The sequence below is a fragment of the Accipiter gentilis genome, chromosome 1 (assembly GCF_929443795.1).
Source record: "Accipiter gentilis chromosome 1, bAccGen1.1, whole genome shotgun sequence".
NCBI lineage: Eukaryota > Metazoa > Chordata > Aves > Accipitriformes > Accipitridae > Astur > Astur gentilis.
In genome coordinates, this window is record NC_064880.1 from 33,456,923 (window position 1) to 33,482,684 (window position 25,762).

At 42.3% G+C, this 25,762-nt stretch overlaps 1 protein-coding gene across 1 annotated transcript in view; it reads left to right on the top strand.

Annotated features, from left to right (window-relative positions):
- The first annotated feature begins 10,685 nt into the window (after nucleotides 1-10,685).
- The window catches only part of STK39 (serine/threonine kinase 39), a 108,014-nt gene continuing 92,937 nt past the window's right edge, over nucleotides 10,686-25,762 (top strand). The window contains exon 1 of the mRNA XM_049810650.1: nucleotides 10,686-10,914. Coding sequence (XP_049666607.1) covers nucleotides 10,800-10,914 — 115 coding nt within the window. The 5' untranslated portion in view covers nucleotides 10,686-10,799. The remainder of the gene's footprint in view (nucleotides 10,915-25,762) is intronic.

A 25,762-nucleotide genomic window follows, 5' to 3' on the forward strand; every position in this document is an offset into this window, starting at 1 on the left:
TTTCAAAGCGGCATTAATTCCTAGGTACTCACCACCTTTGCTATTTGAGGTTTTCTACTTCTTTACAGGTTTGCACATCCCATCTTTTTTTCTGCCTCCAGCTTCTTCCATTATTAGTATCCTAGTCTGGAATTTTCTATCAAAAATGTCCACAGGTTAACAATAATGATGCATTGTTAGAACTGTTAAATTATACTTTGCACTATTAAAGAAAAGGATATGGCATCAATGAAACTGAATCTGAAACTGTTTCACTACAATCCCTTTCAGTATGGATGGTATTGCTTTAGAATGACTTTCAGCTGTCCCACTGAATTAAGGGAAAAAGATGACCAACTTTATTGTGACCTGCTCAAACTTGTGCCATGTTAACTGCAACCTAGAATATTTATCTAGCTAAACAAGTCTGACCTTGTCAATCAGCTGCTTAGCTGAGATACTCCTTTTACATATCTGTTCCAGCAAATTGAGAATATTAAATCACATATTTTTGCCATCAACATAAACAAGTCTGTGAGAGATTTTACCCATGCCCCTTTCTTTTTGTCACCAGGACATACTCTTGTCTCCACTGAAGTTGTGCCTGTGGCATATCACAAACCTCCACAGTTAATCTGATATCACAGAAGCTACAATGAGCCAATACAAAATTTTACTAACTGTTTTGTTTGCTCTTTAAATCCACACATAGCCTATAATTTTTAATACATTTTCCTCTAACATCTTAAAGATCAGTGCTCTGCTGTCTTTTAAAATAAGTTGACATAGGCGTGGGATCTTGCTCCAGAATTGGTAAGCGGAGCTGTGCACCTCCTGTCCCAACCTGTGCTAAGGGCATTAACTTTGCAGGCTCTGCTCTTCAGATATATTTTTGGCAATCACACTCCATGTTTTGTTTAAGTCAATAATCTGTTTTTTGTTTTGTTGTTTTTTTTTTTTTTTTTTTAATCTAATTATTTATCTGCCTGCCTTTCACTTTTGCTCATTCACGGAAGCAAAGGCTTTCATGGCATTTCTTTGGTTTTGGTATGTTAGGTATTGCCCTCGTTTGTGCTGCTGTTGTTAGAACCACCTGCAGGTCTTGCTGCATTTTGAGCTCTGCCACCTTTCTCCCCTCAGGGCTGTGCTGGTTCTCAGTCCCATGTGGAACATCAGGGTGTTTTCTACCCTCTGCAGATTTCTTCCTGGAGAGGACAACTTTAGTTGTCTCAGCATGTCAGCAGGCTAGCCAAGATTTTGGACTACCGAAAGAATGGGAATGAAGTTTTTGTTCTCAGTTCCAGCCACAACCCAATCCACTGTAGGAAACCAGAGCAAGCTCCTAAAGGCGCACAGCTTAGGCTGCATATTGCCTTTTAGTTCCACTTTCCTTTGGTTAAAAGACATCGCACTCCTGCATTTCAAATATATGTGTAGCGCATCGCTCAAGTCTTCATAACACAACTTTGTAGCAAACTTATTCTAAGTAAACAGTGTCCCACGCGCATGATGTGTTGAAGAGATCTTAGTTACTATAGGAAATGAGGTGATACCGCAAGTGGGTTTTTTTTCACCGACACTGCAGATTGAGATGAACGGTCTGTTTAAGTATCTTCCTGTTGCCTTTTGTACTGTCAGGTTTTCAGTTGTCCCAGAGCTTCCGGCTGCCCCATTCTTCCCATCCAACGCTATTCCTGCCCTTTGGTCGGTACCCAGCAGCATTCACCCCGGGCGCCAGGCATCCCAGAGCGCGCGGTGCCTGCTCGCCTGGGTTGCAGCATCCTCTTCCCGTACGGCTCCCTCTGGTGCCACTCAAGGGTCACATCCCAGAACTACACGGCTTCAGCTGGTGCTTTGGGTAAGTGGTATGACCTGTATCAGTGAGTACTTTCATAGCAGCGCTAATGCCGCGTGTTGGTGTAATGACTGGTGAGACAAAGCTGTGCCTAAGCTAGGGCTTCTTTACCAACAGAGGAAAACCTGCATTTTATTGGCACCATTTCCAAATACGTTTTCCTGCATATCGGCAAAATTAGGCTTTTATTTTAGTAGAATAAGCACCCTTACATAAGCACAGCAAACAGAACTAGTCGAAGTATGGTTTCTGCTGCTATAACTAGTTTTGTAGGTGCAATCATACTGGCCGGAGTACCAGGTCAGAGCCCTGACTTTGATCACTGTATTTGCAGAGGACGCATTACACACTGTAACAGCAAAACCCGCTTATACCAGGGTATCTCATTTTCACGCACAGTTGATTCTACTATTGGTAATGATTGAAACAAAATTAGGAGTGCTTTCTTGGCACGTTACACCTAGTGGTATATACTAAATGTAGGGCTTTTATGGGTACAGCTTCTGTGAATAATGATGTGCGCTGGGGGGTCTTTTGTTTATTTTAATGATATACCCGTAAAACTTAAAAATAGGTTGTGCCTAAGCTGCCTAATTTCTGTTTCTTGTCTATTAAAAGCACAGTATTGATAAGTTCAAGTTTCTGTCATTCATGGATAAATTAGATTTTTAAAAAATAATGAAAACAAAAAAGGATGCATTAGAAAATCATGTTGTTTATGTTGCTCCATTTAAAGCCTCCTTTTCTTCAATTACACAAATAGTGTGAGACCCAAAGCAATTGTTAAAGGTCTTTTAAGGAAGACTAAAATCTAAATATTTAAGTCAACAGATGTTTTTTTAATACTGTGAACATTCAAGGAGATTATTACTGTACGTTTTAGCTTTTCTTACAGATAGGAGAGAAAGGAATTAGAGTGTTTAGGAATTTTAAAGCACCTCATTGTTCTGAGGAAGAGCGATTTTTCTTTAGATTTGAGTTCTATTTTTAATGCCTTAACAGGCATTTTAATCTTTCTAGAGTGTAGACTACTCACTTGTTACGAGATTTTTGTTTCAGACATTATTCCATAGCTTGTCTTGGTACCAGGAAGCTTTGTGAGCTTTAATTGATAAATAGGAAACGATGGCAACTTCTGACCTTTCCCCTTTGGGTAGATTGCCATGTTTCAGCACATTATTAGAGTAGAGGGAATTAGAGCAATAGGCAGTTTTCTGAATCCACATCTGAAGCTATGCTGACATTACTTTTGCTCTGGCCTGTGACTTTGGAAATTAATGGTGGGTATGGCAACGCTCCCAACGAGAGAAACACTTGAGTCTTCTTGATGCTAAGCCCTTGTTGCCAGGGCTCTGAGCACACCAACAGAATTTACAACCTCTTTCCTTACTCCTAGGGGTTTCGCTGCCTGTATTCAAGGCCAGCTCGGTCATGGTGCTGCTCTGTAACCTTGGATCAGGGTGCTGTCAAAACAGCCAAGTTGCAAGAAAGAGCTATGAGAAGCCTTACCTGGGTCCTCTGCTGTGTTCAAGCTCAGGCCGTTGCTCACGGTCCTTGCCTGAGCCTGCTATGCTGTAGTAGAGCCCAATCTCGTGCCCCACTGATCCTGACCTTGCCTTGCTGACAGAGCTTCCTAGCTGCAGCCTGGACCTGCCCTGTCCCTACAGACTCACCTGGCGGTCATCAGACTGTCACCCACCCCGGCTGCCATCCCTGGGCCTGCCCCCCCGCCTGCCTGGGGTCCTGCTGGACTGGCCCCTGCTCGGTGCGGCCACTGGCCCTGCCGCCTCACCGGCACCAGTGGCTCCCGGCCCACCTGCCCTCGGAGGGCAGCTCGGCCCTCGCTGCTCCCTGACACAGCTTGTTCAACCAGGAGCTCTTCATTAACCAGCTTTCTTCCTCAAGGATGACCTAGGCTGAGGAGCTCTGCCAGTCCTGTGAAAGCAGAGCAAGCTGCCCTGAGAGATAGGAGCCTAAGCTTTTTATAATGCTCAAGCTGGGCTGGGAATCTTGTTGAATTACTTGAGGGGAAATTTAGGCAGCAGCTCTGGACAGTTTAATTTCTCATTTGCTAATCATAATGCCGGAAATAAAGCATGAAGTATGAGTGAGGTTTATTTTGTTCTTAACTGCCATTTTGATTTCCCAGGAAGTGCTGCCCATCAGACCCCAGGTTTTCTATCAGAAAAAAAAAAAAAAAAAAAAAAAAAAAAAAAAAAATTGAAAATTTTAAATGTAATCACAAATTTTTGTTTAAAGGTTGGGTTTCACATACAGGCACACTTATGGCATTTAGATTACAAAATCATTTCAGCTTACATCCCCCAAAATAAAAGGAAAACATTTAAAGTGTTTCTATCCCAAGAACTCAAGCACTTTATAAATATTGCTGAATTGAAGTTTGTAGCTTGCCAGTAAAGTGTGAACCATTCCTTCCCTGATCCTATATATAGAAAACAAGGAAAAGCTAGGGTCATTTACTCAAATGATGAATAGCCTTTTGTAATTAAGGTATTTGTTTTGGCCTTAGTGTCATTTCAACACCATCTAACAAAGCTAAAACCGTGCTCCTGCTTGAACGGTGGCATATCCCACTCCCTGCTATTGGCAATATTTTTCTCATGTCTCTCCTCTTTATCCTCTCTATCAGTTTATCCTCTCTATCAGTTGTTTGGCTGCCTGGTGAACTAGCTAATGTTTTCAGCTGAACCAAACCAGGAATTAGATGTCAGCCATGTTAGGTCCCTGATCTTGCTGAGAGGCTGTGTGAAATCTCATCCTTTAGAAAATATGTGTTACATTCCCAGTTTTGCTACAGACTTCTTTTATGACCTTTAGCAAATCCCTTAAGCTTCCTCTATTTCCAGTTGTGAAATTGAGGTAACTATATCCCCCAGCCTTTTGGTATGTGAAGATTAATTTATTAATATGCATGAGATGTTCATATCCTACAGTGATGAAAGTGATGGAAGTTCCTAGATCAACTTTTTTATATGTTTGAGTTTTATTCATTCACAGCTACAGAGAGTTCATTCCTGCTAAAAGCTTCAGTAAGCCAGACACCTTCACAACACTGTAATGATATTAAACTGGAGTTCAAACCCACTAATAATCTTTAGTCCATTGTCATCTTCATGGTGACTGTATCTGAAATTCATTCAAATCATCATAGCAGAAATTGTGATTTCTGGAGGTGCCAAAAGGCATTTGTTGCAAAAGGGCTGTTGTTGCCAATACATGAATGGCTAGTGTGTAAATATTCTAAATGTATGAACAGTTCTGAATTTTGAATGTTTGAAATGTATAATCATTGGTGTGTCATCATGATTTAGGTAATGAGCCACTGGTGCTTATGGTGCTGGAATGAGCTAGCCAATTTCGAGCTGCTGATTTTTGAGTTTTGGCTGGTTTGGTAGCAACAGCAAGTTAACCGCAAAATGTGTTCTTGTCGTCTCATCTGAAAAACTGGATGGGGAAGATGGGAAGACTTAACAACCTGGGGTGGGTTAACCCTGGCTGGACACCAGGTGCCCACCAAAGCTGTTCTATCACTCCCCCCTCCTCAGCTGGACGGGGGAGAGAAAATATAACGAAGGGCTCATGGGTCAAGATAAGGACAGTAGAGATCACTCATGTCATGGGCAAAAGAGACTCAACTTGGGGAAAATTAACTTAATTTATTGCCAGTGAATCAGAGTAGGTTAATAAGAAATAAACCCAAATCTTAACACCTTCCCTCCACTCCTCCCTTCTTCCTGGGCACAGTGTCACTCCCGCATTCTCTACCTACCCGCACAGCGGCACAGGGGGATGGGGAATGGGGGTTATGGTCAGTTCATCACATGTTGTCTCTGCTGCTTCATCCTCTACAGGGGCAGGACTCATCACACTCTTCCCCTGCTCCAGCGTGGGGTCCCTCCCATGGGAGACAGTCCTCCACGAACTTCCCCAATGTGGGTTCTTCCCACGGGCTGCAGTTCTCCAAGAACTGCTCCAGTGTGGGTCCCTTCCATGGGCTGCAGTCCTTCAGGAGCACACTGCTCCAGCGTGGGTCCCCCACAGGGTCACAAGTCCTACTAGAAAACCTGCCCCGTGGGCTCCTCTCTCCACAGATCCGCAGGTCCTGCCAGGAGCCTGCTCTGGCGTGGGCTTCCCACAGGGTCACAGCCTCCTTCGGGATTCTACCTGCTCCAGCATGGGGTCCTCTACAAGACACAGGTGGATATCTGCTCCACCGTGGATCTCCATGGGCTGCAGGGGGACAACCTGCCCCACCATGGTCTTCATCACAGGCTGCTGGGGAATCTCTGCTCTGGCACCTGGAGCACCTCCTCCCCCTCCTTCTACACTGACCTTGGTGTCTGCAGAGTTGTTTCTCTTACATGTTCTCACTCCTCTCTCCGGCTGCTGTTCCTGTGTGCCCTGCAACTTTTTTTCCTTCTTAGATATGTTACCCCAGAGGCGCTACCACTATCACTGATTGGCTTGGCCTTGGCCAGCAGCGGGTCCATCTTAGAGCCGGCTGGTACTGGCTCTGTTGGATATAGGGGAAGCTTCTAGCAGCTTCTCACAGAAGCCACCCCTGTAACATCCCTGCTACCAAAACCTTGCCACACAAACCCAATACAGTGCCTTAACAGTGGTTCCTACCACGCAATGCTAGCTGTGACGTTGAAGAATGAGCTCTATTGAGAGTGAGGCTGCGTCTGCCCTCTACCTCTGCAGAGAAGTTCACATAGGCTCCATTATTCTTTCGAGTGACGTCTTCAAAATGCCTGTCAAGGCCCCTCACATTCAGAGTGTTGAGACAAAGATGTGAGCATTTCCGATATCTGTGGCCTTAAAAATAGAATGGTCAAATAAGAAAATACTTTAGAAAAAGGTTTGGTGCTTACATGAAAGAGAACAGTACTTCATTCTGTTTCTAATAGAAAGAGTCACTAATCACAGTGGCACGTATTGTGGCACTGGCTCTACTTACCAGAAAGGCAATGGAAGTTTCTATTGCAAGGACCAGTAACAGCTTGGGGTATGGCATAAAAGGAAATAATTAAAAGGCGCATTTGACTATATAACAATAAACTCTAGTTTAATGGTTACTGGTTCAACAAGCATTAATATCCAGAATACAAAATCTTCCTACCTGAGTTTAAGCAGTAAATTTTCTGAGTGGAACAGCTTGCAACAGTTTACAAGGAGGGGGAAAGAAAAGAGAGAAAGGCATCAAGGCCTTCAACCTAGGGGGGGAAAAAACAAAAAAGTGGTTTATTTTGTAAGGTCACTGTGCTCTGATAGACACTAACTTCAGTGAGACTTAGTAAGAACACAGCTGACCATGACTTCTGAATCAAAGGTTTTCCAGTGTATTAAGAAAGATGTTTTTTGTAATGTGAATTGCTAAGAAGATTCTCATGTCTCCTGTGTGAGCAGAAACTAACCTAAGCTGCAAGCTTTGATGAAAGCAAGCATTCTAGTGACAATAATGGGCATATTACCCATTTATCTATACATTCACTAGAAGAGAATGGGAGGTTGAAAGCATTTAGTCCACTCTCATCAGCACCAGCTGCTGTTGTGTCAGCCTTCATATCTCATGATGTCATTTAAAGCACAGCCGTCCCTCACTGCTACCAAATTACAGGCTTTCACACTTTACATACATAATTGTGGAGAGCTGTGCTACACCATGTGATGGCAATAATAGGCCATTTTTGAGGAGAGAGGATGGTTTTACTTCACTTGCTTCTCTGAGGTATAAGTGACAGTAGAGAGAATAGCTCTTTCTCACTCTGGTTTAGTCTATGCTAGGTTATATAGCTGTTTAGGTTGCATCTGCTGCCTTTCTACTCAGAATAGAAGGACTGGGTGGATGCTATCCCTTGTGCATGCTACTAGTGTATGTACCATTGCTTAAGAACCCCACTGCTCATGCTTGTCTTTGACTTTATATAGGTATGTTTAAAGCTAATTAATTGGTCTGAGATATTATTGTAAGCAATAATGTTATTCTTGTCTAAATCCTTCAAAGGTAGAAATGAAGTCTGAATTACTTTGTGCTAAACTTTTTTTTTTTTTTTTCCTTCGATCTGCAGAGGGTACTGCTGGGGACTATCAAAAGATCTGAGCATTGGTTTAACTCTTCGCCCATGGTGGCCTACAGGGTTTTAAGTATTGCCAGTTTTGATTGTAGCCTGGCTACGTAAAGCCTTTTTTCACTTTGGAATCAATCATTTGGGGACTGGACTCAGTAATGCAGACAATTTCTTGGAGTCCTATGTCTTCAAGCACTAGGAAAGGTCAAACCAGGTTCAGACAGGACCGTTCTGAACTGTCTTCTATTCGGAGAATAGTGATTTTAAGCGAGTCCTAGCTCTTTCTCTGGAATCTTCAAAATCTTCAGATTGCTATTCTTTTCAGCATCTGAAAAGTCTTGTGGAAGAACTACTTGCTGCCCGTAGTGCTTTGAGCAGCAGAGCCTTCGGTACTGCAGGGCTCTTCTCTATGTCTCCAGCAGAGGACCTGCTTTCCAAAGGCAGCTTGGCCCACCGGCACGGACCAAAGCTGCAAGGTCTTGCTGTTGCTTCCTTTTCTCTTACCCGACTCGGACGCTGTGACATTTTTCTTGAGTCGTACCCTGAATGCACGGAACATTTCCCACTGTTTATAAAAACGCTATCCTGGAAAGTTCTTCCTGTAAAAGCTGCTCATTTCAACATATTGCAGAGTGCAAGCGCGGTCCAGAAATTCCCAAAGTGGTAGGATTAGCGGGAAAAAATGGGACAATAACCAGGACAAAAATTGCTACGATGGTATCAGATGTAAACCAGCAGTTTAGATAGTGATATGGCAGGAGCATCATAGAAATTCATGGCTGGGGAACTAACCACCCTCTACCCCCCTGCCACCACCCGCAACAACTGAGTATATAGATGGAGTAGTTGGCTGTTTTCCATCAATAGCGAGTAACCCATTTTTCTGTGCTGATTGATTTGGCCTGTGCTGTTGCTGTCTTACTCAATTTTTTTTCATGCTATTGCTGGCAGGAAGGTCTCCTCTACTAACAACAAGTTTGTCTAGTCTTGGCGTTAAGCTTAATATTGAATGACAATTTAATACTTCCTCTTCCAAGTCTTGCTGACCTGTAGTTTTGCAGCAGATAATTTCTCATGTGTGTGTATGAAAATATTTTAATCACCCAGCTTTTAAAAATGAGACTGAGAGGAATCATTAGTTTAGCACAAAAAAAAGCGCAACATTTTTTTTCTATTACTAGGAGCCTTCATACTGAGCTCAACTGTTGCTTGTGAGAAAATGGAAGTTCAGCGCACAAATGATTCCATATTTGCAAGCTGTCAATATGCTTTCTCATGAAATGTGAAGCAGTAGTGAGTTTATTCTTCCTCCAGCTTTTTCAGCAACACAAGAAAACAGAATTAACTTGCTTTCCTTTCTGGAATAACTTTTTAGTGACTGAAATTCTTCACTGAATAAAAAGAGGGTTATCCTGAACTGAACTAGGACTGAATAAAGTATCTAACAGGTTGTGTTATGTGTATCTTTTAATAACTTTAAATCACACTTCCTTATACTTCCTAACAATTTATGAGATTCAGTTCTGCTTTTGACTTTGAAAGATTTCCTGCACATGTATTTTCATTATTAGTTCCAATTACCTTAAATTCCTGCTGTAGTAGGAAGTAATATTTTAAAATCTATGGAAATCTTTTATTACCACTCTTCCAGACTGCCATACATCTTAAAATACAAAGCATTCAAAGTAGGAGTGAGATCGTAGACTGCACAAACAGCTGTCTTCTGAATTATCTCACAGTAAGTAAAATCCTGCTGATATTACACAAACACTGACACTACTAGGAGGGTGGAAAGAAAAAAAAAATTACTGTACTAATATTAACAGCAGTTTCCTCTAACCACAGATTTTTTTTTAATCTCCTCTTGTATAGTGGGAAGCAGTAGAGAAGTTTAACAATGATTCTTGTCTTGAGTATTTGTTTAAATAACTTGGTTCTGGTTAGCCAAGGGGAACGTTTCTCAGGTGCGCGCTGGCCGCCTTGGTGGCACGAGCCGAGGCAGCGCCCGCACCGAGGTGACGTGGTGTGGCTCCGCTACCCTCCCTGGAAAGGGCCACTCATGTCAAGTGGCAACTGGAGCGCTTTGCAGGACTGCAGCCCTCATCGCTGCTGAAAACAAGTGTTTTGTTTTTTGCTTTTTCCCCCCCCCCCCCCCCAAACTAAAATACAAGTAATCTTGCAGCAGCAGCGCTCTCGGCACTAACAGTTGTAGGCTTGAGAGCCGTGCTCCGCAGACGCCCGTGTGCTTCTGCTGCCGGCCTAACAGGTGCTTTCCAGCATCCCTGCCGCGCCATGCGGCTTCCTTCCAGCCCTGGCCCCCACGCTCAGCGGCGCCGGGGGTCTGCCGGCAGGGCCGCGGCCTGCACACGCTCAGCCCCGCCGCCCGCCGCGGGACCCCGCAGTGCCTCCCGCCGCGGAGGGGCCTCGCGCGGAGGGGCCTCGCACGGAGCCGCGGGATGAGCGGGGAAGGAAGATGGCCGGAGGTGCGGCCACCCGGCAGGCAGGCTACGGCGCGCTGGGGGGAGGCGGCGAGACCCCGGCGTTAGCGGGGCCGCCCCCCCCCCCTCCGCCTTCCCGCGGGGCGCCTCCGCCGGAGAGCCCGCGCTTCTCCCTCGGGCGGAGGCGCGTGAGGGGGGCGGCCGACGCCGGCCGGGGCCGCCGGGCCCAACCGCCGCTCTGCCTCTCCCCTCAGCCGCGCGGGGCGAGCGGCCGGGGCCGGCGGCGGCGCCCGCCTCTGCCTCCTCCCCCTCGGTGCCCTGCCCCCTCCCTCCGCCGGGCGGCCGGCTGCGCGGGGAGGGAGCGCGGCCGAAAGGTGTTGCTGGAAGGGGAAGTTTGAAGAAGGTCGTCGGGTGCCTGGGCGCGCCGGCAGCATCATGGCGGAGCAGGGCGAGTCGCCGGTCCACGTCCAGCAGCCGCAGCCGGCGCCCGCCGCCCCGGCCGTCGGCTGGCCCATCTGCAGGGACGCCTACGAGCTGCAGGAGGTTATCGGTCAGTGGAGCGGGAGGGCGGGGAGGGCGGCGGGGGGCGCCGCGGGCCGGAGGCAGGGGATGCCACGGCGGGATGCCGCGGCGGCCGCCGGCCGGCCGGCTCCGGGCCTACCGGCGTTCATCCTCCCGCAGGCTGGGGCTCGCTCACTGCGGCGGATGCGCCCGGCACTGCAGTGGCGCCGCCGCCGGCTGCTGCAAACTTTACCCGCCCGGCAGCGGGCGGGCGGCGCGGCCCCGGGGGGCGGCGGCTCCTTCTAGAACCCGCCGCGCCCCGCCCGGTGAGGCCCGGCCCGGCCCGGCCCGGCCCGGCCGAGGGTGCTGCTGCTGCCGCCGTCCCCCCCTTCCCCCCCCCCCCCCCCCCCCCCCCCCGCTGCCCTGGGGTGCATCGTCAGCCGCCGCACCGGTAGCTGCCGCCTCAGCCCTGACCTGCTGCTCTGCGCTGGGACCTCGACAACTCTGCAAATGCGCTCTCTGTGCTTTGTGTGTGTGTCTGTGGATGCACACGTGTGCATGCATCCGCTTAGATTACTCTGCATTTTTCCGGTGGTTTCATGGGGGAGGTAAATCTCACCCCTAGATCTGCTACTATCGTGGTGACTTCCTTTTAATTTAATTTTATATATATATATATATGTTTTTAAACCCCCTCCTCTTCTCCCTCACTGTTTAATATTGTCCCCATCTCCTTGTGCCCCTTGGCCCAGCTCCCCGTGTCCATCGGTGGCACATAAGGCCAGGGGGGGATTAGAGCTTCGTTTCACCCCAGCCAACCTGCTTTTCTCCCGGTTTGCTGTGTGAGGTTTAACCCGTCTGCTACCTTCCTTCCCGAGTCCCTGTAGGTAGGGCGCTTTCTGGTAGTGTGCTTCAGTGCTTTGTTCATGTGTCCAGCTAATGCAGATCAGATGTGTTCAGTCTCCATCCCCTATATTTGGTCTCCATCCCCTATATTTGGATTGGATTATTTCGAATTTTGCTGTGTGAAAAGGTGACTGTTGTTAACAGTATCTGTGATGGAAAGTTTTTCATCTCCTGACCTAGATGTTGCTTGTTGCTAATGAACTACTTTGGGAAAACTCGCTTTTATTTGTATGTAGCATTCTAAACCTCCAGCAGATACTGCAGATGGCAAAGGCCAGCTCTAAGACTGTGATTGCTATTGCTTATGAATGAGGCCAGTTAAATTAAAAAAATCCAGAAGTCTTGCCTGCTCGTGCTATTGGTTATCTTCAGCATTACACACCAATTGCTAATTGTTGTCAGGCTGATGACAACCAGAACTGCATGTTATTGATCTGGGTTGCAAGTTGGGTGTACTCAGCTTCTTCATTAAGGTTTTTATTTTCCACAGACAGAAACAAAATAGCTGAGAAAAGTACTTCTTCCTTAAAATGGGATGGCTTGCTGTTGACCCAGGTGGTGCCTTTGCGTTTCTGTTTGCACTTCCTAGGCTGTGAAAAGGGGCTGAGGAGGGATGAGGGTTCAGGTCTCTGGAGGTGGCTGGCATGGACCAGACTGGTGCTCAATGTCAAGCGAGTGCTGCCAGCGGAGGGTTTACTGGCCAGAGGACTTTGTCTTACTTGGTCTGAGGAATGGATCAAATTTAGCCAAGTGGAAGTGATTCTACTAGCATAAGCTATATCTTTGCTGAGGAGTAAATTCTTCTTCTAAGGTAAAAAAGGCCTCAAAAGTGTTGGATTAATCCTGGTCTAGGGTGTGATATGAGTCATATGAGTTAATTAAGTAGTAGTTATTTTCTTTTGCAGTACCTGTAGGATGTCTGGGTGAGACTTTAATTTAGAAACCGCCCCCCCCCCCCCCCGCTTGTATCTTTTGATATGTAAAATGTATTTCTAAATATTTATGTATAAGCATACATCCACTGTACAGGTGGATGCTACATCAGAGTAGCAAATAACTATCTTTAGAGAAACTTTATTGCTAGTTACCTACTGGTGCTATTAAATGTTGATACTATTTCTTTAACTGAAGTGAATGCCTAGTGAGGAAATTCAGGTCAGGTTATATTGAATCAGATTCTTGGACACCCTGAACTTGTCTGACTTCAGTTGAGCTTTCACTAAGCTGAGGTTGCTTATATGATTTTCAAACTCACTGAGATTTATTTTGTACCACTTAAAAATCTTTGTGCTTAGTTGAATATATATTTTTTCTTTAACACCATGTATTTGGTGTCTTAACTGATAGGAGACCTACTATGAGATTAAATTTAGTCTTGATACTATTAAAATTAGTAAAAAACCAACCAAACACACCCTATCCCACTTCCTCCCTCAAAACCCTCTATACATTCTATGTATTTCACCAAACGTGGACATGAATGTTGGATGAATGTTGTTGGTTTTAATGAACCTAGTGAGGGACTCGTAAAGCATCTTTTTTTTTAATACCTGAGGGAGGAGAGAATGATACAGTCTGAACTTGGTTCAGCAGCAATTTATATTGCTTTGCATTGGCCATGCCGGGGTTAATTGCATTGTGAACGTGAGTAGTTACCACTTGCTGAAACGGAGCCGTTCACCTCTGGAAAATGATACAGCTTTTTTTTCCTTTTCTGTCCATTGCTTCCTTCATGATGGTTGGGAGGTTCAAGTGCCTGTTAAAGAGAAAATGCTGGCTTTAAGCACTGCTTCTTATGAGATGTTATTCCAAGTTTGCTTTATTTTTGAGATGGCTAGCCGGTTCTCTGTAAACTCTTGATGTGCAGTTTCATGATACATTTAATCTGCTTTAACAGGCTGCTGTTGAAAGGATCGCATTGATCTGACAGAGAACTGGTTCTTCTGCTGGGTCAGTTTTCTCTTGGATCAGGTTCCCTATTTGACTTGCTGCATGGCTGACTGATAGGTCTGATGCAAGGAAGAGGGTCTTCCATTAATGCTTATATACAAATCTTTTCTGGAGCAGGAAGAAACCATTCTGATTGCTATCTGTACATATATAGGGTAGAGAGTTAAGAGAAGAGGAAATTCTTACACTAATTGAGATTGATGCAAGCTGTCCCTACACCAACACATTTTGAAGTTAGAAGGGGATTCCTAACTGTTAGGACAGGAGGATCCAAAGCAACCTTCTGGTAGGAGTTATGGAGTTACAGACATAAGAACTGTAATTGCTATTAAGGAAGGGCCAGATTTAATTTAGTAAAGACCTGGGAGATCTCTTTCTGTGATTTCAGTGCATTAAGTTAAAATGTGCAGTGGATTTTAATGTATGTACTGGGGTTTTTTTGTAAGCTGTATGTAACAGATTAAAAAAAAGCTAATAAAGGCATTACTGAGAGAGATGTTCTTATTCAGTTTGGGTTTATAACCAAGTTTTCTGAATAAAATAACTGAAACAGATTTCTCTGAATTTGTCACTTACTTGTGTGAGGTTTTTTCCTCTTCAGAAGCAATATAAATCTTCACAGAACAAGCGTTTAAATGGTAATCAACGTAAAAACCTGAAAACTGGATAGTGTTAAAATTGTATTTGTACCTTTCAAATTGTAATGAGCCTTACATCACATGGATGAGACAAAGCAGCATTAAATATCTTTTTTTGTGTGTGTTGTTTTGGGTTTTTTTTGTTTTTTGTCTTGTTTTTAAAAAGTTTTCTTAAATTGATGTGAACAAGTGGCTTTGCCTTGTTTTTGGAAAACTACGTTGGAGTTGATGTTCTTCTGCTGGATGTAACTTAACGTTTGTCAGCCTGCACTGATAATTGTGGAAGGAAGGTTCTGTTATGGAGAAGTGGATTATCTCGTGATTAGGCTGGGTGCTAGCTTTCATTATAAAATTATATTTTTATCTCTTCTGCTGCAACTGATGTGGAAAATTAATTTGACTAGAAACCAGCCAGAATTAGTTGGAAAATAAAGGGTTACTTCCATGCGATGGATTATCTATATTGGCTGCAAATCATTAAAAAAGTTGCCTTAGTTGAACTGAAGCTTTCATGTAGTTTTGCCTTTCTAACTTTGAGCTCAAAATTATCTTGTGGTTTGTTGCCTGATAAGGTGCAGTGTTGCCAAGTCAAATGTGTTGGGGTTTTGAGTAGAACAAGTTATCATTTGAGACTGTTCTGCTGATTTTATAGTTCTTATTGTAAGTGGCCTGTGAGCCACTCCTGCGTTAATAGCTCTGGGGTCTTTGTTGGTGTTTCTATGGTATGTTATTTACTTTTTTTCTTTCCTCCCCTGCTGCATGTGTATTGCTAATGGCTCTTTGTCTGACAGAGAATAGACTCTCCTGTATTTGTTGTTATCAGACATCTTTGTAGGGAGGTCTCCAATTTTGATGCTCAGGAACTGATGTTCAAGTTTGTAAGCATGATGTATGCTGTTTTAGAAAGCCTCTCTATAGTTAGAGGTGACATTACAGTTCTGTGTTCTGTTAATTAGACACTTGTGTCTCATTCACACTTTCCAAAATTTCTTACCCCTATGTGTAATCAGGATTGTTTTTTGAGTGGAAAAAAAAATAGTTGAAGGGTTTTCTTTTGCAGTAGTTTTTATGTATACGCTGCAAATTAGATCAGGCTGTGCTCAGTGAAATACCACACAATAGCAGCTAAAGCTGCGGTAAACTATGATACTTGCTCTTGCAGAGATTTATTTCCAAAACCCCTGTAATTCTTGCATAAGAAGCTGCATAATTTCATAAGTAATACTTAACACTACTGAAGAACTTTATACTAAAACTTTCTGTAAAAAGATGTACCTGCCTTAATCCTGCTCCAAAGCAAATTCTATTCTTTACCAATAAATCTTAAAAGTTACCGCAGTAGCTAACCATATTGTACATGCACTTATTAAATACATCCTTTATAACATTAATTATAACTCAGTAGAACTGTAGCTTGACAGGAAGAGTTTATTATTTTGTAAATTAAAATTTTGTTTTGAGAAGTAATTGGTCAAGATTTTCTGTCAACTAATAACCATTTGAAGAAACTGTAGAATTGTTAAATCCCCATTTAGTATTTTAATAAGGAGTGGCTTTTAATTCAGTTGTCAGAGTAAAGATGGCCATGGTGTAATTTAAAAATACCTTGTAGAACACTCACAGTGCTGTGCGGCTAATGAGGCTGTGCAGAGCTTGTAGTTGTTAATTATTTGCCTTGTCTCCACATGGTAGTAATAGTGTTGGGAAAGGGAGCTCTGTCTTGGCTTTTTTGAATGAAAATGAACTTTATGCATTAGAAATACCCAGACTGGAGACAAGGCTGTAGTTTTCATTGCTTCAAAGCGGTTGGGCTTTGTAAGTGATTCAATGATCAAACTTTGTTATATAATTTAGTGACATTTTGAAAAAAATTTGACTCATGCAATTGGAATTCAGACTTGTCAGGAAGAAAATTAATTATATTTTACAAGAACCTGAATGGTGTGAAAATAGCCCCCCCCCCCCAAAAAAAAATTATGCATAACTTGCTTTGGGTTTCTTGTAATTGCAAGTAACTAGCAAATAAAGCTTATTTTAAGGTTAATTTGTTAACTGGAAGGGTAAAGAAGCATAATTGACACATCAGGCAGTTGGCTGGTGCTATGTAAGGATAATTTACAGAAAGTATGCTATGCTTTCCTGCTCTTGGAATCCTCCTAGCTCTTTTATGCTTGGCCCTCTTGTGCCTATGCTTTCTCTCTCCCTCCATCCAAGTTCTTCCTACAGATAAGGTCCAAAAGCTCTGAGACCTGGAAAGTCCTGGCTCCACAGGAGTTCCTTGAGTGCTAGAAGAGGAGCAGTTCTGCTGGTGAGCGTGTGGGAATTTGAAGGGATTGCATGATTCTCATTCTCACTAAGCCTTACAACAGCAAGGCTTTGTATGTTCAAAGTGGAATCACTGCTTGTAACCAGCATTGTAGTTTGATAGCAGGGGCCAAGTTCAGACCTGGTAGAGCAATTTTAGGTTGGGTAATGTGTTGCTCTGAAACAACATTAGAACTGTTTTACCTTTTTTTTCTTCTCTTTCTTTCAGTGAAGAATCATTTTTCTTTACGTTAGAGACCAGTTGTTCTTTTCCAGAATATGCTTGTCAAATGGAGCTTCTCTTTGTTAAATGGAAACAAAATGACATCTGTTCTGATTGGCTTGAGGGTAAAAAACAGTGAGCTCTTCGTGCAAAGGAGATGTGCGTGGATCATATAGTGGCTACATGTGTAGGCCATATTTCATTTTTGTGTGACCCTTTTGGTTCTCTCTCTCTTCCCCCTTTGCCCCTTCCAAAATAATTCAGAACTATAAGGCACCTGTAGGTAGAAACTGGTTTTATATCCGGTAATAATAGCAATTCTTGGCTGGCATTTAAAGAATGGACCTTAAAAATGAAGTTAGTTACTCTTGTTAACTTGGGTTTGCTGAAGTCACTGGAATACTGCTGAGCAGCAGCAGCAGAGGAGCAATCTACTTGCAGAATTTGGAAGATAAATATGTCACTAAGAAATTTACTGGTGCTCAAATTAAAAGTGAGATTTCCACTCCCCCAAAGGAAATCACACATGACAGAAGTTGATACTGCTTACCCTGTGTAAATAAATAATTAGGTTTTTGAATGAGTGTATTTTTATTTATTTCTGCCTTTTGCAGCACAGCCTTGCTGCTGGGATGAAATCCTGACAGCTCTGCTAGATTTCACTGCTGCTTGCTAGGTTTGAAGGTCTTTGGGTGTGTGTAAGGGTAGCATGGTTGAAGCTGGTGGGTGTAATCTTATCAAGCAGTGGCAGAATGAAGCAATGCTGGTATGAAATCCCAGAGAGAAGAATTTGCTTTAAAACTTTTCTTTTTACTCCTTACGTCAGCCTCTATATGCATTATACTAGGTTCTGTGTGGTTGTGTGATCAACTCCATAATGGAAGCAACCAGTACATGTTGAATGGTTGTCTCTTGCCTTCTTTTGTGGGGTTTGGCTGCTGGGTTGTGTGGCAGTGGTACAGCTCTTCTTTCTGCCACCTGCTTCCTTCTGCACAGTGTTTCTGGCTGGAGACCATGCTGTGGTATTTAACAAGTGCCTGGGGGACTAGGAGTGCTAGACTAAAAAGATGTGGGGAAAAAAACCCCACCAAACCCTGCCCTGGGACAGAAAAAGTAGTAATGAGAAAAAACAGGGAGAGGATACAGGGAGAAACAAGAAATCATGTGGTACCTGACAGTGCAGGAGGAACCTAATTTTTCCTGGAACTGCTGTCAAGTCAGAGTTACTTTATGAGAGTTGGTTGCCTTCCAGGAGAGATAGTTGGGGGATGGCAGTAAAGGGGAAGAAGCTTAATCTTCATGGAGAAGCGTGCATGCTTCCTGGCAGTTAGGTAGACTTCAGCTGACTGTTTTGTAGAAAGTTTCCATGGCAGTGGTAAGATGCTGACAGTGCTGATGAAGGTGGTGGGTTTCTAAAGAGCCCCTCTGAACAACTCCCAGGTGCTATTTTCCAGGGCTGCTGTTTGTGACAGTCTTGCTGCTTGCTCCTGAGAGAAACTGTGAAAAGTTTGAATACTGTTCTTTGTTAGCTGAAGTATAAAGTTTGTGGCATTGGCAGAGTTAATATTTCCAGTCCTTTACCCCTAGGTATTTGACTAGGTATGCAACTTTACTCAACAGTTTGGTGAAACCCCAGTATGATAAATTAGCTGTCTGCATTAATCCTTTGTCTTTATGATTAAGAATTTCTGAATAATTTTATTAGCCTAATTATTCCTGTGGATTTCTAACTGCCTCTGAGGTATTCTTATCAGAAGTAAAATATAGGTGAAATATGAGGATGTCTTATAAGGCTGATGTAATTATTATGTTACATAGCTTTTAAGCTGAGCTATGCTAACACAGTTAAAGAGAAATGAGGTCTAGAAGCAGACTGAAAATTGGAAGCTTTTCTGCGTTCCTAGTCATTCTTTCAGAAGTAGTGTGAACTTATTGATCTTGACCTTCGAGACCTTTGTCGAATGTCTGGGGGTTTTCTTAATAGGAACAAATAATTACTATAGATGTAAGTAAACTACGTGCCAAGTATACCTGCTTCAGGGTAGTGGTACAAACATAGTTAATTTAACTGACCAGAAAAATGTTGTGTATTTACTTATTGATCATGGTTTCTGTCCTGTAGGAGTAAGATGGACAAGAGCATAAGCTTGAGCTATTGCTTTAGACTTCTGAGAAGAAACATACTCAGATTCAGAAGGATCACAATTCAGTTATAAAGTTGTTTTTCCCTTCTCACTTCTTTGCTTCAAAGGCATTTTATTACAAGGACTGAATTTAAACTTATAATGTATTCCTGTTAGTGTCTTTTGCTTCCAGCCCCTGAGCCACTTCAGACTAGTAATAAGAACTTCATTAGAATTAGATTAGAACCACCTGATGAAAATTTGATTCTATGATAGCATTTTTATTGCTCCAACTCTTCCATTGTTTCATGAGAAGCAGGATGAGAAATAGGTAAGTTTTTTGCTTATAGTGTGTGGCTATGATGGACTCAAAGTCTAGCAGGCACATTCTGTTGGGGTGAACTAGCTGAAGATGCTTTGTAGCTCAACACTGCAGTATTAATTAGAGATCTTCATGACAGTGCAGTAGCAATACTGCCTTTGTTTTGGTAGATTGCTGTTCTTCATTCTCGGAAGAGAATGATGCACTATGTGGCGACGTCCGGAAGACGTGGAAAATATTGCATTCATGGTATTAGAATTGTTCCAAGTGTTTACTTTCAAACTAAATGAGAAACAATAAAATATGCCAACTAAATCAACACCAGCATTTGTTTATAGTGCTACTTCAGAAACGAACAGTAATTCTCTTTTAACAGCTTTTTTTCTAGGGAGGAAATCTGGTTCAGCGTAGTAAACCTTCAACTTACCCTGCTTGCATAAGGTGGAGTGAAGCAGAATTCTTTGGAGTTCATATGATACCCTGGTGGTGTGGTTTAACCCCAGCCAGCAACTAAGTGCCACGCAGCTGCTCGTTCACTCCTTCCCACTTGCAGTGGGATGGGGAGGAGAATTGGGGGGGGGCAGGGAATAAAACTTGTGGGTTGAGATAAGAATGATTTAATAACTAAAGTAAAATAAAGTATAATAATAACAATCATAATAAAATATAATAATAATTGTAGTGGAAAGGAATATAACAAAAAGAAGAATGAAACTCAGAAAAGACAAGTGATGCACAATGCAATTGCTCACCACCTGCTGACCGATGCCCAAGCAGTCATCTGCCCCCAGCCAACTCCCCCCAGTTTATATACTGAGCATGATGTTCTATGGTATGGAATATCCCTTTGGCTAGTTCTGGTCAGCTGTGCTGGCTATGCTCCCTCCCAGCGTCTTGTATACCTGCTTGCTGGCAGAGCATGGGAAACTGAAAAATCCTTAGCCTAGGATAAGTGCTACTTAGCAACAACTAAAACATCAGTGTGTTGTCAAGGTTGTTCTCACACTAAATCCAAAACACAGCACTGTACCAGCTACTAGGAAGAAAATTAACTCTATCCCGGCCAAAACCAAGATACCTGGTAAGGTAATTTTTGGTCCCACAGTGAATACCAGATATCAAGTTCTTGTGTAGTTGTGCAGAGCCATTTCCAGTGTGAGTTTCGCCTTCCAGGTGTCAAGATTTGTATGTATATTGACTAATGGTTTCTGTACTGATGATGAAACAACAGGGAGAATGAAATTATCACAATCCATGTTTCTTTTCTGAAAATATTTTAACTAAAAATTAGATCTTTCAGTTCATCTTAGGGGGAAAAATATCTGGCTGTGTAATGTAATAGAGTATTTGAAGACTGTAGTAGAACATAAGATAGGAAAGGGGTTTTGTTTTTATTTTGCATTTCATTAGGAAGAACTGGTTCTGTATTAGAAGAGTGCTGGGGAAAGAAGTAGTTTCGTTACATCTGTGGACTTTGAAGGAAAAGCTTTATTTCTGAGGAAGTGTCATGCACCTATATTTGGTATAAGATGCCATTGCTATTGTAGAATATGGTTCAAATTAACTGCTAGGTTAACTTTTTTCTTCCTTAATACAAAAAGGTAATTTACTTTGATTTCGTGCCCCCTTTGCCCCCCTTATAGATCTTTGTTACATAGGCAGCTGTAGCTCAAAATAGCTGTTTCTTCCAGGTATTTTATTCAGAGTATGTTACTCTAGGGCTTTTCTTTGTGGTGTTCTGAAAACTCACAGCTGAATGAGGTTCGGACAGGCAGGTAAGAAGGAGACGGGAAACAGCAGAATCCTTAGTCCTGCTGGTCATGTCTCAACTTGGACAAACTAAACCTGTTCAGGGAGTCTCTCTTAACAGAGATTTTCCTAGTCTTTGTGCTTCAGGTGTGAGCCTGCAAAACTTCAGCTGTCTGTGGCCACAGACTTGATTAAGGGATTGGAGCATCTTTCATTTGAGGCTGAGAGCTGGGACTATTCAGTCTGGAGAAAAGAAGGCTCAGGGGGATCTTACCAATATGTATAAATACATGATGGGAGGGAATGAAGAAGTGGGAGCCAGACTCTTCTCAGTAGTGCCCACAGACAGGACAAGAAGCAATGGACAGAAATTAAAAATGATGAATCTCAATCTTAACACAAGAAAACGTACTGTGAGGGTGATCAAACACTACAACAGGTTGTCTGGAGAGGTTGTGGAGCTTCCATCTGTGGAGACACTGAAAATCTGCTTTAGCTGACCCTGTTGGAGCAGGGAGATTGGACTAGATGATTTCTAGAGGACACTTTCAACCTAAATGATTCTGTGATTCCATGGTTTGAAACAATTTTAGTGGTGGTGTGAAACAGGAGAAAAATACTTGGTTAGGGCTTTGTTCTTTAAAAGAGCATCTTAAATTTAGGAAGCAAATCTGACAAAAGTGTCCCTGCTAACAGAAAGGCAGATTTGGAGAATATTTGTGGATTACAAATTGGTCCCACATTGGAATTTCATTAGTGTCTTAGTTATGTCTATGTCTATGTAAATTTCTGGTGAAGTGGGAGCAGATAAGGGGAGTGAATCAGTTAATGTTGAGGCCTCTACAATGTATTTGGGTTTGGAGTTTTACTTCGAACAAGATACACGCTAGTTCCTTGGACAAAACATCCTAGCTGTCCTTGTTTTGTGAAAATATCCGAAGACTGGTCTGAACCATTATATCTTTCAGGGGTTAGAACATGTTTCTTCTGGAGCAGAACTTCCAATTCAGGTTCCTCCAAAAGGAGTTTATTTTGCACACATAGGAGCTGCTCTGCAAAGCAAACTAAAGCTCTGTGAGGAAGATCAAGGAGAGGGTATCTGCTTCAAAACTGCCCGGTTTGCTCTAAACCAAAATGCAAATGTACAGGCAACCAAGTAGTACTAAGTGCAGGTTGGTGCTCTTCTTTGAATTTCCCTCTGAGTTCAATTACTTTATCCTCTGTCAGTTGTTTCTCTGTTTTTTCTACTGTCCTGAAATTTTTAATTTCTCTTGTGTCTGATGGGGGGCTTTGCCCCTGAGTAAGAACTGCATCCTGATACATGTATTTTTAAATTGGTCTTAAATTTAAGTTGGCCTTATAACAGTAATGCTTCAAGTATTAAAGACATTCCTGTGAAACTCGTGTTGACTGTTTGCTCTAGGATAAAACTCTAGACCTTTGAAACAACAAATTTGGATACAAAATTTTTAAGGAAAGAATGATTTCAGCTTTCCCTTTATCTTCTAGATAAGCTGCTTTGGTTTAAATTCAGATTTATTACCTGATGTTCTTTTGTTGTGCAGCTGAGTGAATAGTAAGGAAGTTTATTTTAGCAACTTTTCAAATGAATTTAGGAAAAAAGCTACTTTTTGATGGTGCATGTGTCTGAGTGAAGTGTTTATGCTTCTTCAGATCAATGAAGGAAAAACGAAATGCCCCTGCTGATATGCTTTCTGGAGGGCTAATTAGGTAGAGGAGGATCTCTCAGATTTCTTGTAGAAACCCCCTCTTCTACAAAAGCCTTGGAGATTTTGCTTTTTCTTTTTGATAATGGATAGTTTGAAGTGATGTGAATGATGTGAAAAATGAACTTTTGGATTAACCTGGTAAGAATAAATTTATAATTCTCCTAAAACCAAGCAAAATTCACCTAGTTTTATGAAACCGTGCAAAAACAGAAACTGTCGAGACCTCTTACACATACTTCAAGGTTTTTTCTTCTGTGTAACTATGAATGACGAGAAAAAGTTTATAATAAAAAAAAAAGAAAAAGTGAGACCTGTTAGGTCATTTATGTAGTCTTTCACCTAACCACAGCATATTAAAACAGCAAGCAACTGTCTTTGTTTTACACAGGTGTTCTTTTGTATGGCTTTTGGGTCTGTGAATTTGATTGCAAGTTTTTAGTACAACTGTAACTAACAACAACAACAAAAAATCTGAATAAAGAGGTTTACATTATTACCTGAAAATCTGACCTACATTGTGAGGATGAATGGATAATAACATGACAGATAAAACCCATTTTAGTGTGTTTAATAAATTCTTAAACCAAGTTGTATCCTTCCCTTCAATTGTTTTTCATGCCTTCTGTTGGGAAAATGCAGAATGAATAGGGATTTGTTGAATTCATTAACATGGAGTACAGTACATCCACATTTCTCCTTATCGCACAATGGCACCAATGTGATTGTACAACAGGAGCTGACTCCTTGCAGTGTGCCAGCAGGGTGGCTGTGCAGCACAGCTGTGCTGCTGACCATGCTGCAAGAGCAGTGGAAGCGTAGGTGAAAAAGCCTACTGCAAGTTCTTTGGCTGTTACTTTTTCTGTTTCTTCTTCCCTGACAAATTAGCAGTATGAGTGAAATTGGATTCTGTTTTGTTTTGCAGAAAGCCAGTACAGATCTCATTACAAAACTAATGTTAACTGGAGAAGGGCTCAGTTGCCTCAGAGCTTTTCTCCCACCACCACCTCTGAGCTAGTGTAACAGGTAATAATACCTCTTACACATGTGCCATTATTACCTGTGGCTCAGTTCTTTGTGTTGGTCTTCTCAAGAGTCCTTTCAGAGAACCTTTAAAGATGATCCATGCTTCTGCCAGCATATTCTTTTATATCATCTAACCTAATGACAACCTAACAGAGAAGATCTTTCTTTTTTTTTCCTCTAGGTGCTGTGCTCAAATTTATTTATTTAGTTATTTTTTGTCATGCCCAAAGAAAGGTGTTCCTTTAAATCTCTTTAAGTAATGGACCGTTATGTGTAATGGTACTCATTGTTCGATGGCACACGTATCTTCTAGACCATAAGTTTGGTGAATTCACAAGTTACCTTTATATATTGATATGAAAGTGGAGGCATTTTAGGTGTTCATTAGGTGAGTACAGCTAAGCAACCTCTTTGCTCTCTGACGTGATATGCTATTTCTTGGTGGCATTGAATTCCTAATTCCTGATATGCTATTTCTTGATGGCATTGAATTTCTAATTCCTGTTCTGCAACTTTTGTAAATTACAGTAAAATTAATATTGAAACGTTGTATATTTTATTTTACCCTTACGCATAACACCTTGTTTCACTTTTTTTCTTTTTAACAATGGCAGCTCATATGGAAGGTAACGTGATTGAGAGGAGAGATCATTCCAGGTATAGAACTTGACTTTTCACTGCTAAGTTCCATTTCATACTCTTTAGTTCATTAAGCTCTTAAAACGCCGTGTTTTAGATTACTTCATAATCACAATCTTGGAAAAATGATAGTGAAGGGAGTATAAGTGGACTAGGTATATGGTGATGATAAGGTACCCCAAGCAGACCTGAAAGCCAGGGGACTTGTGAGGAAGATGTTAAGTTCTGCAAACTGGAACAGAGATAACTTGTTTCCATGTCACATTTGATGCCCATTCAAATTGATATAGGTTAGGTTTTAAGTAGCATATTTTAGGAGAGATTTGATGTGGTTTGGGGTCAGAACTGAATGTTTTTAGATTGTTCACTTGTTTGTTTTAGGTTCAGCTGTATTTCTTAAGTTGTCTCTGTGTGTTGGCTCTTCTCCCCCCATACCCTTCTTTTTTAGCACACATGAGCAGGATAATTTTGTGGTGTGTGAGAAGTGAATTCTGCACCAGAGGATAATATCTATTTACTCCCAAGAATCTGTTAGTCAGGCTTATCAGTCTTTAGGGATCCTTGGCAGAGTGATGCTGGCACTAAAATGTAGTTATAATTAAAGCTTTATTTTCTTAACAAGATATTATGATTAGTATAGCACAGAACTTATGATTAGAACGACACAGGATTTCTACAAGCAGAATCAATATAGTACAATTTATAAGCAGTGTAATACAGGATTTATATTATGACTTATGATTTCTAATCACCTAAGTAATACAGAATTTATAATACAACTTATTATTTCTAATCACCTGGACCCTCTGCAGATTGGGTCAAATCTTAGTACGTGGTTTGCTGTTTCAATATAACAGTCATAATCTAGACTAAAAAATCATATGAAAGCATATGAGTCACTCAATCCTTGGAGGAAGCAGATGACAGTGGAGGCATCCCTGGCCACCAGGGTCGTGGGTCTCCCTGTCCAGCAGCAGCTCCAGCTCCAGTCGAAGTTCCCCACTCAGGACTTGTAACTGCTTGATTTTATGGACAGTGCTCTGTGTGCTGTTATGCTTCCCTTTTCTGTGACAAGGTCATCACCACCACTGGGTTGACTGGATGCCTGGGACCTTCAAGGCTTGTTAAGGAAGGGAGTAGTCAGGCTGGTGCCCGGGAATCTTGAGGCTGGTAGGGAGGGGAAGAAAAAATCTGTTCTGTTTGTCTGCTTGGTTCACGGGATCTTCAGGGCCTGATAATAAGGGGAAAGGGAACGAATATGTGACCCGCTTAGTCATAGAGAATGGCTGC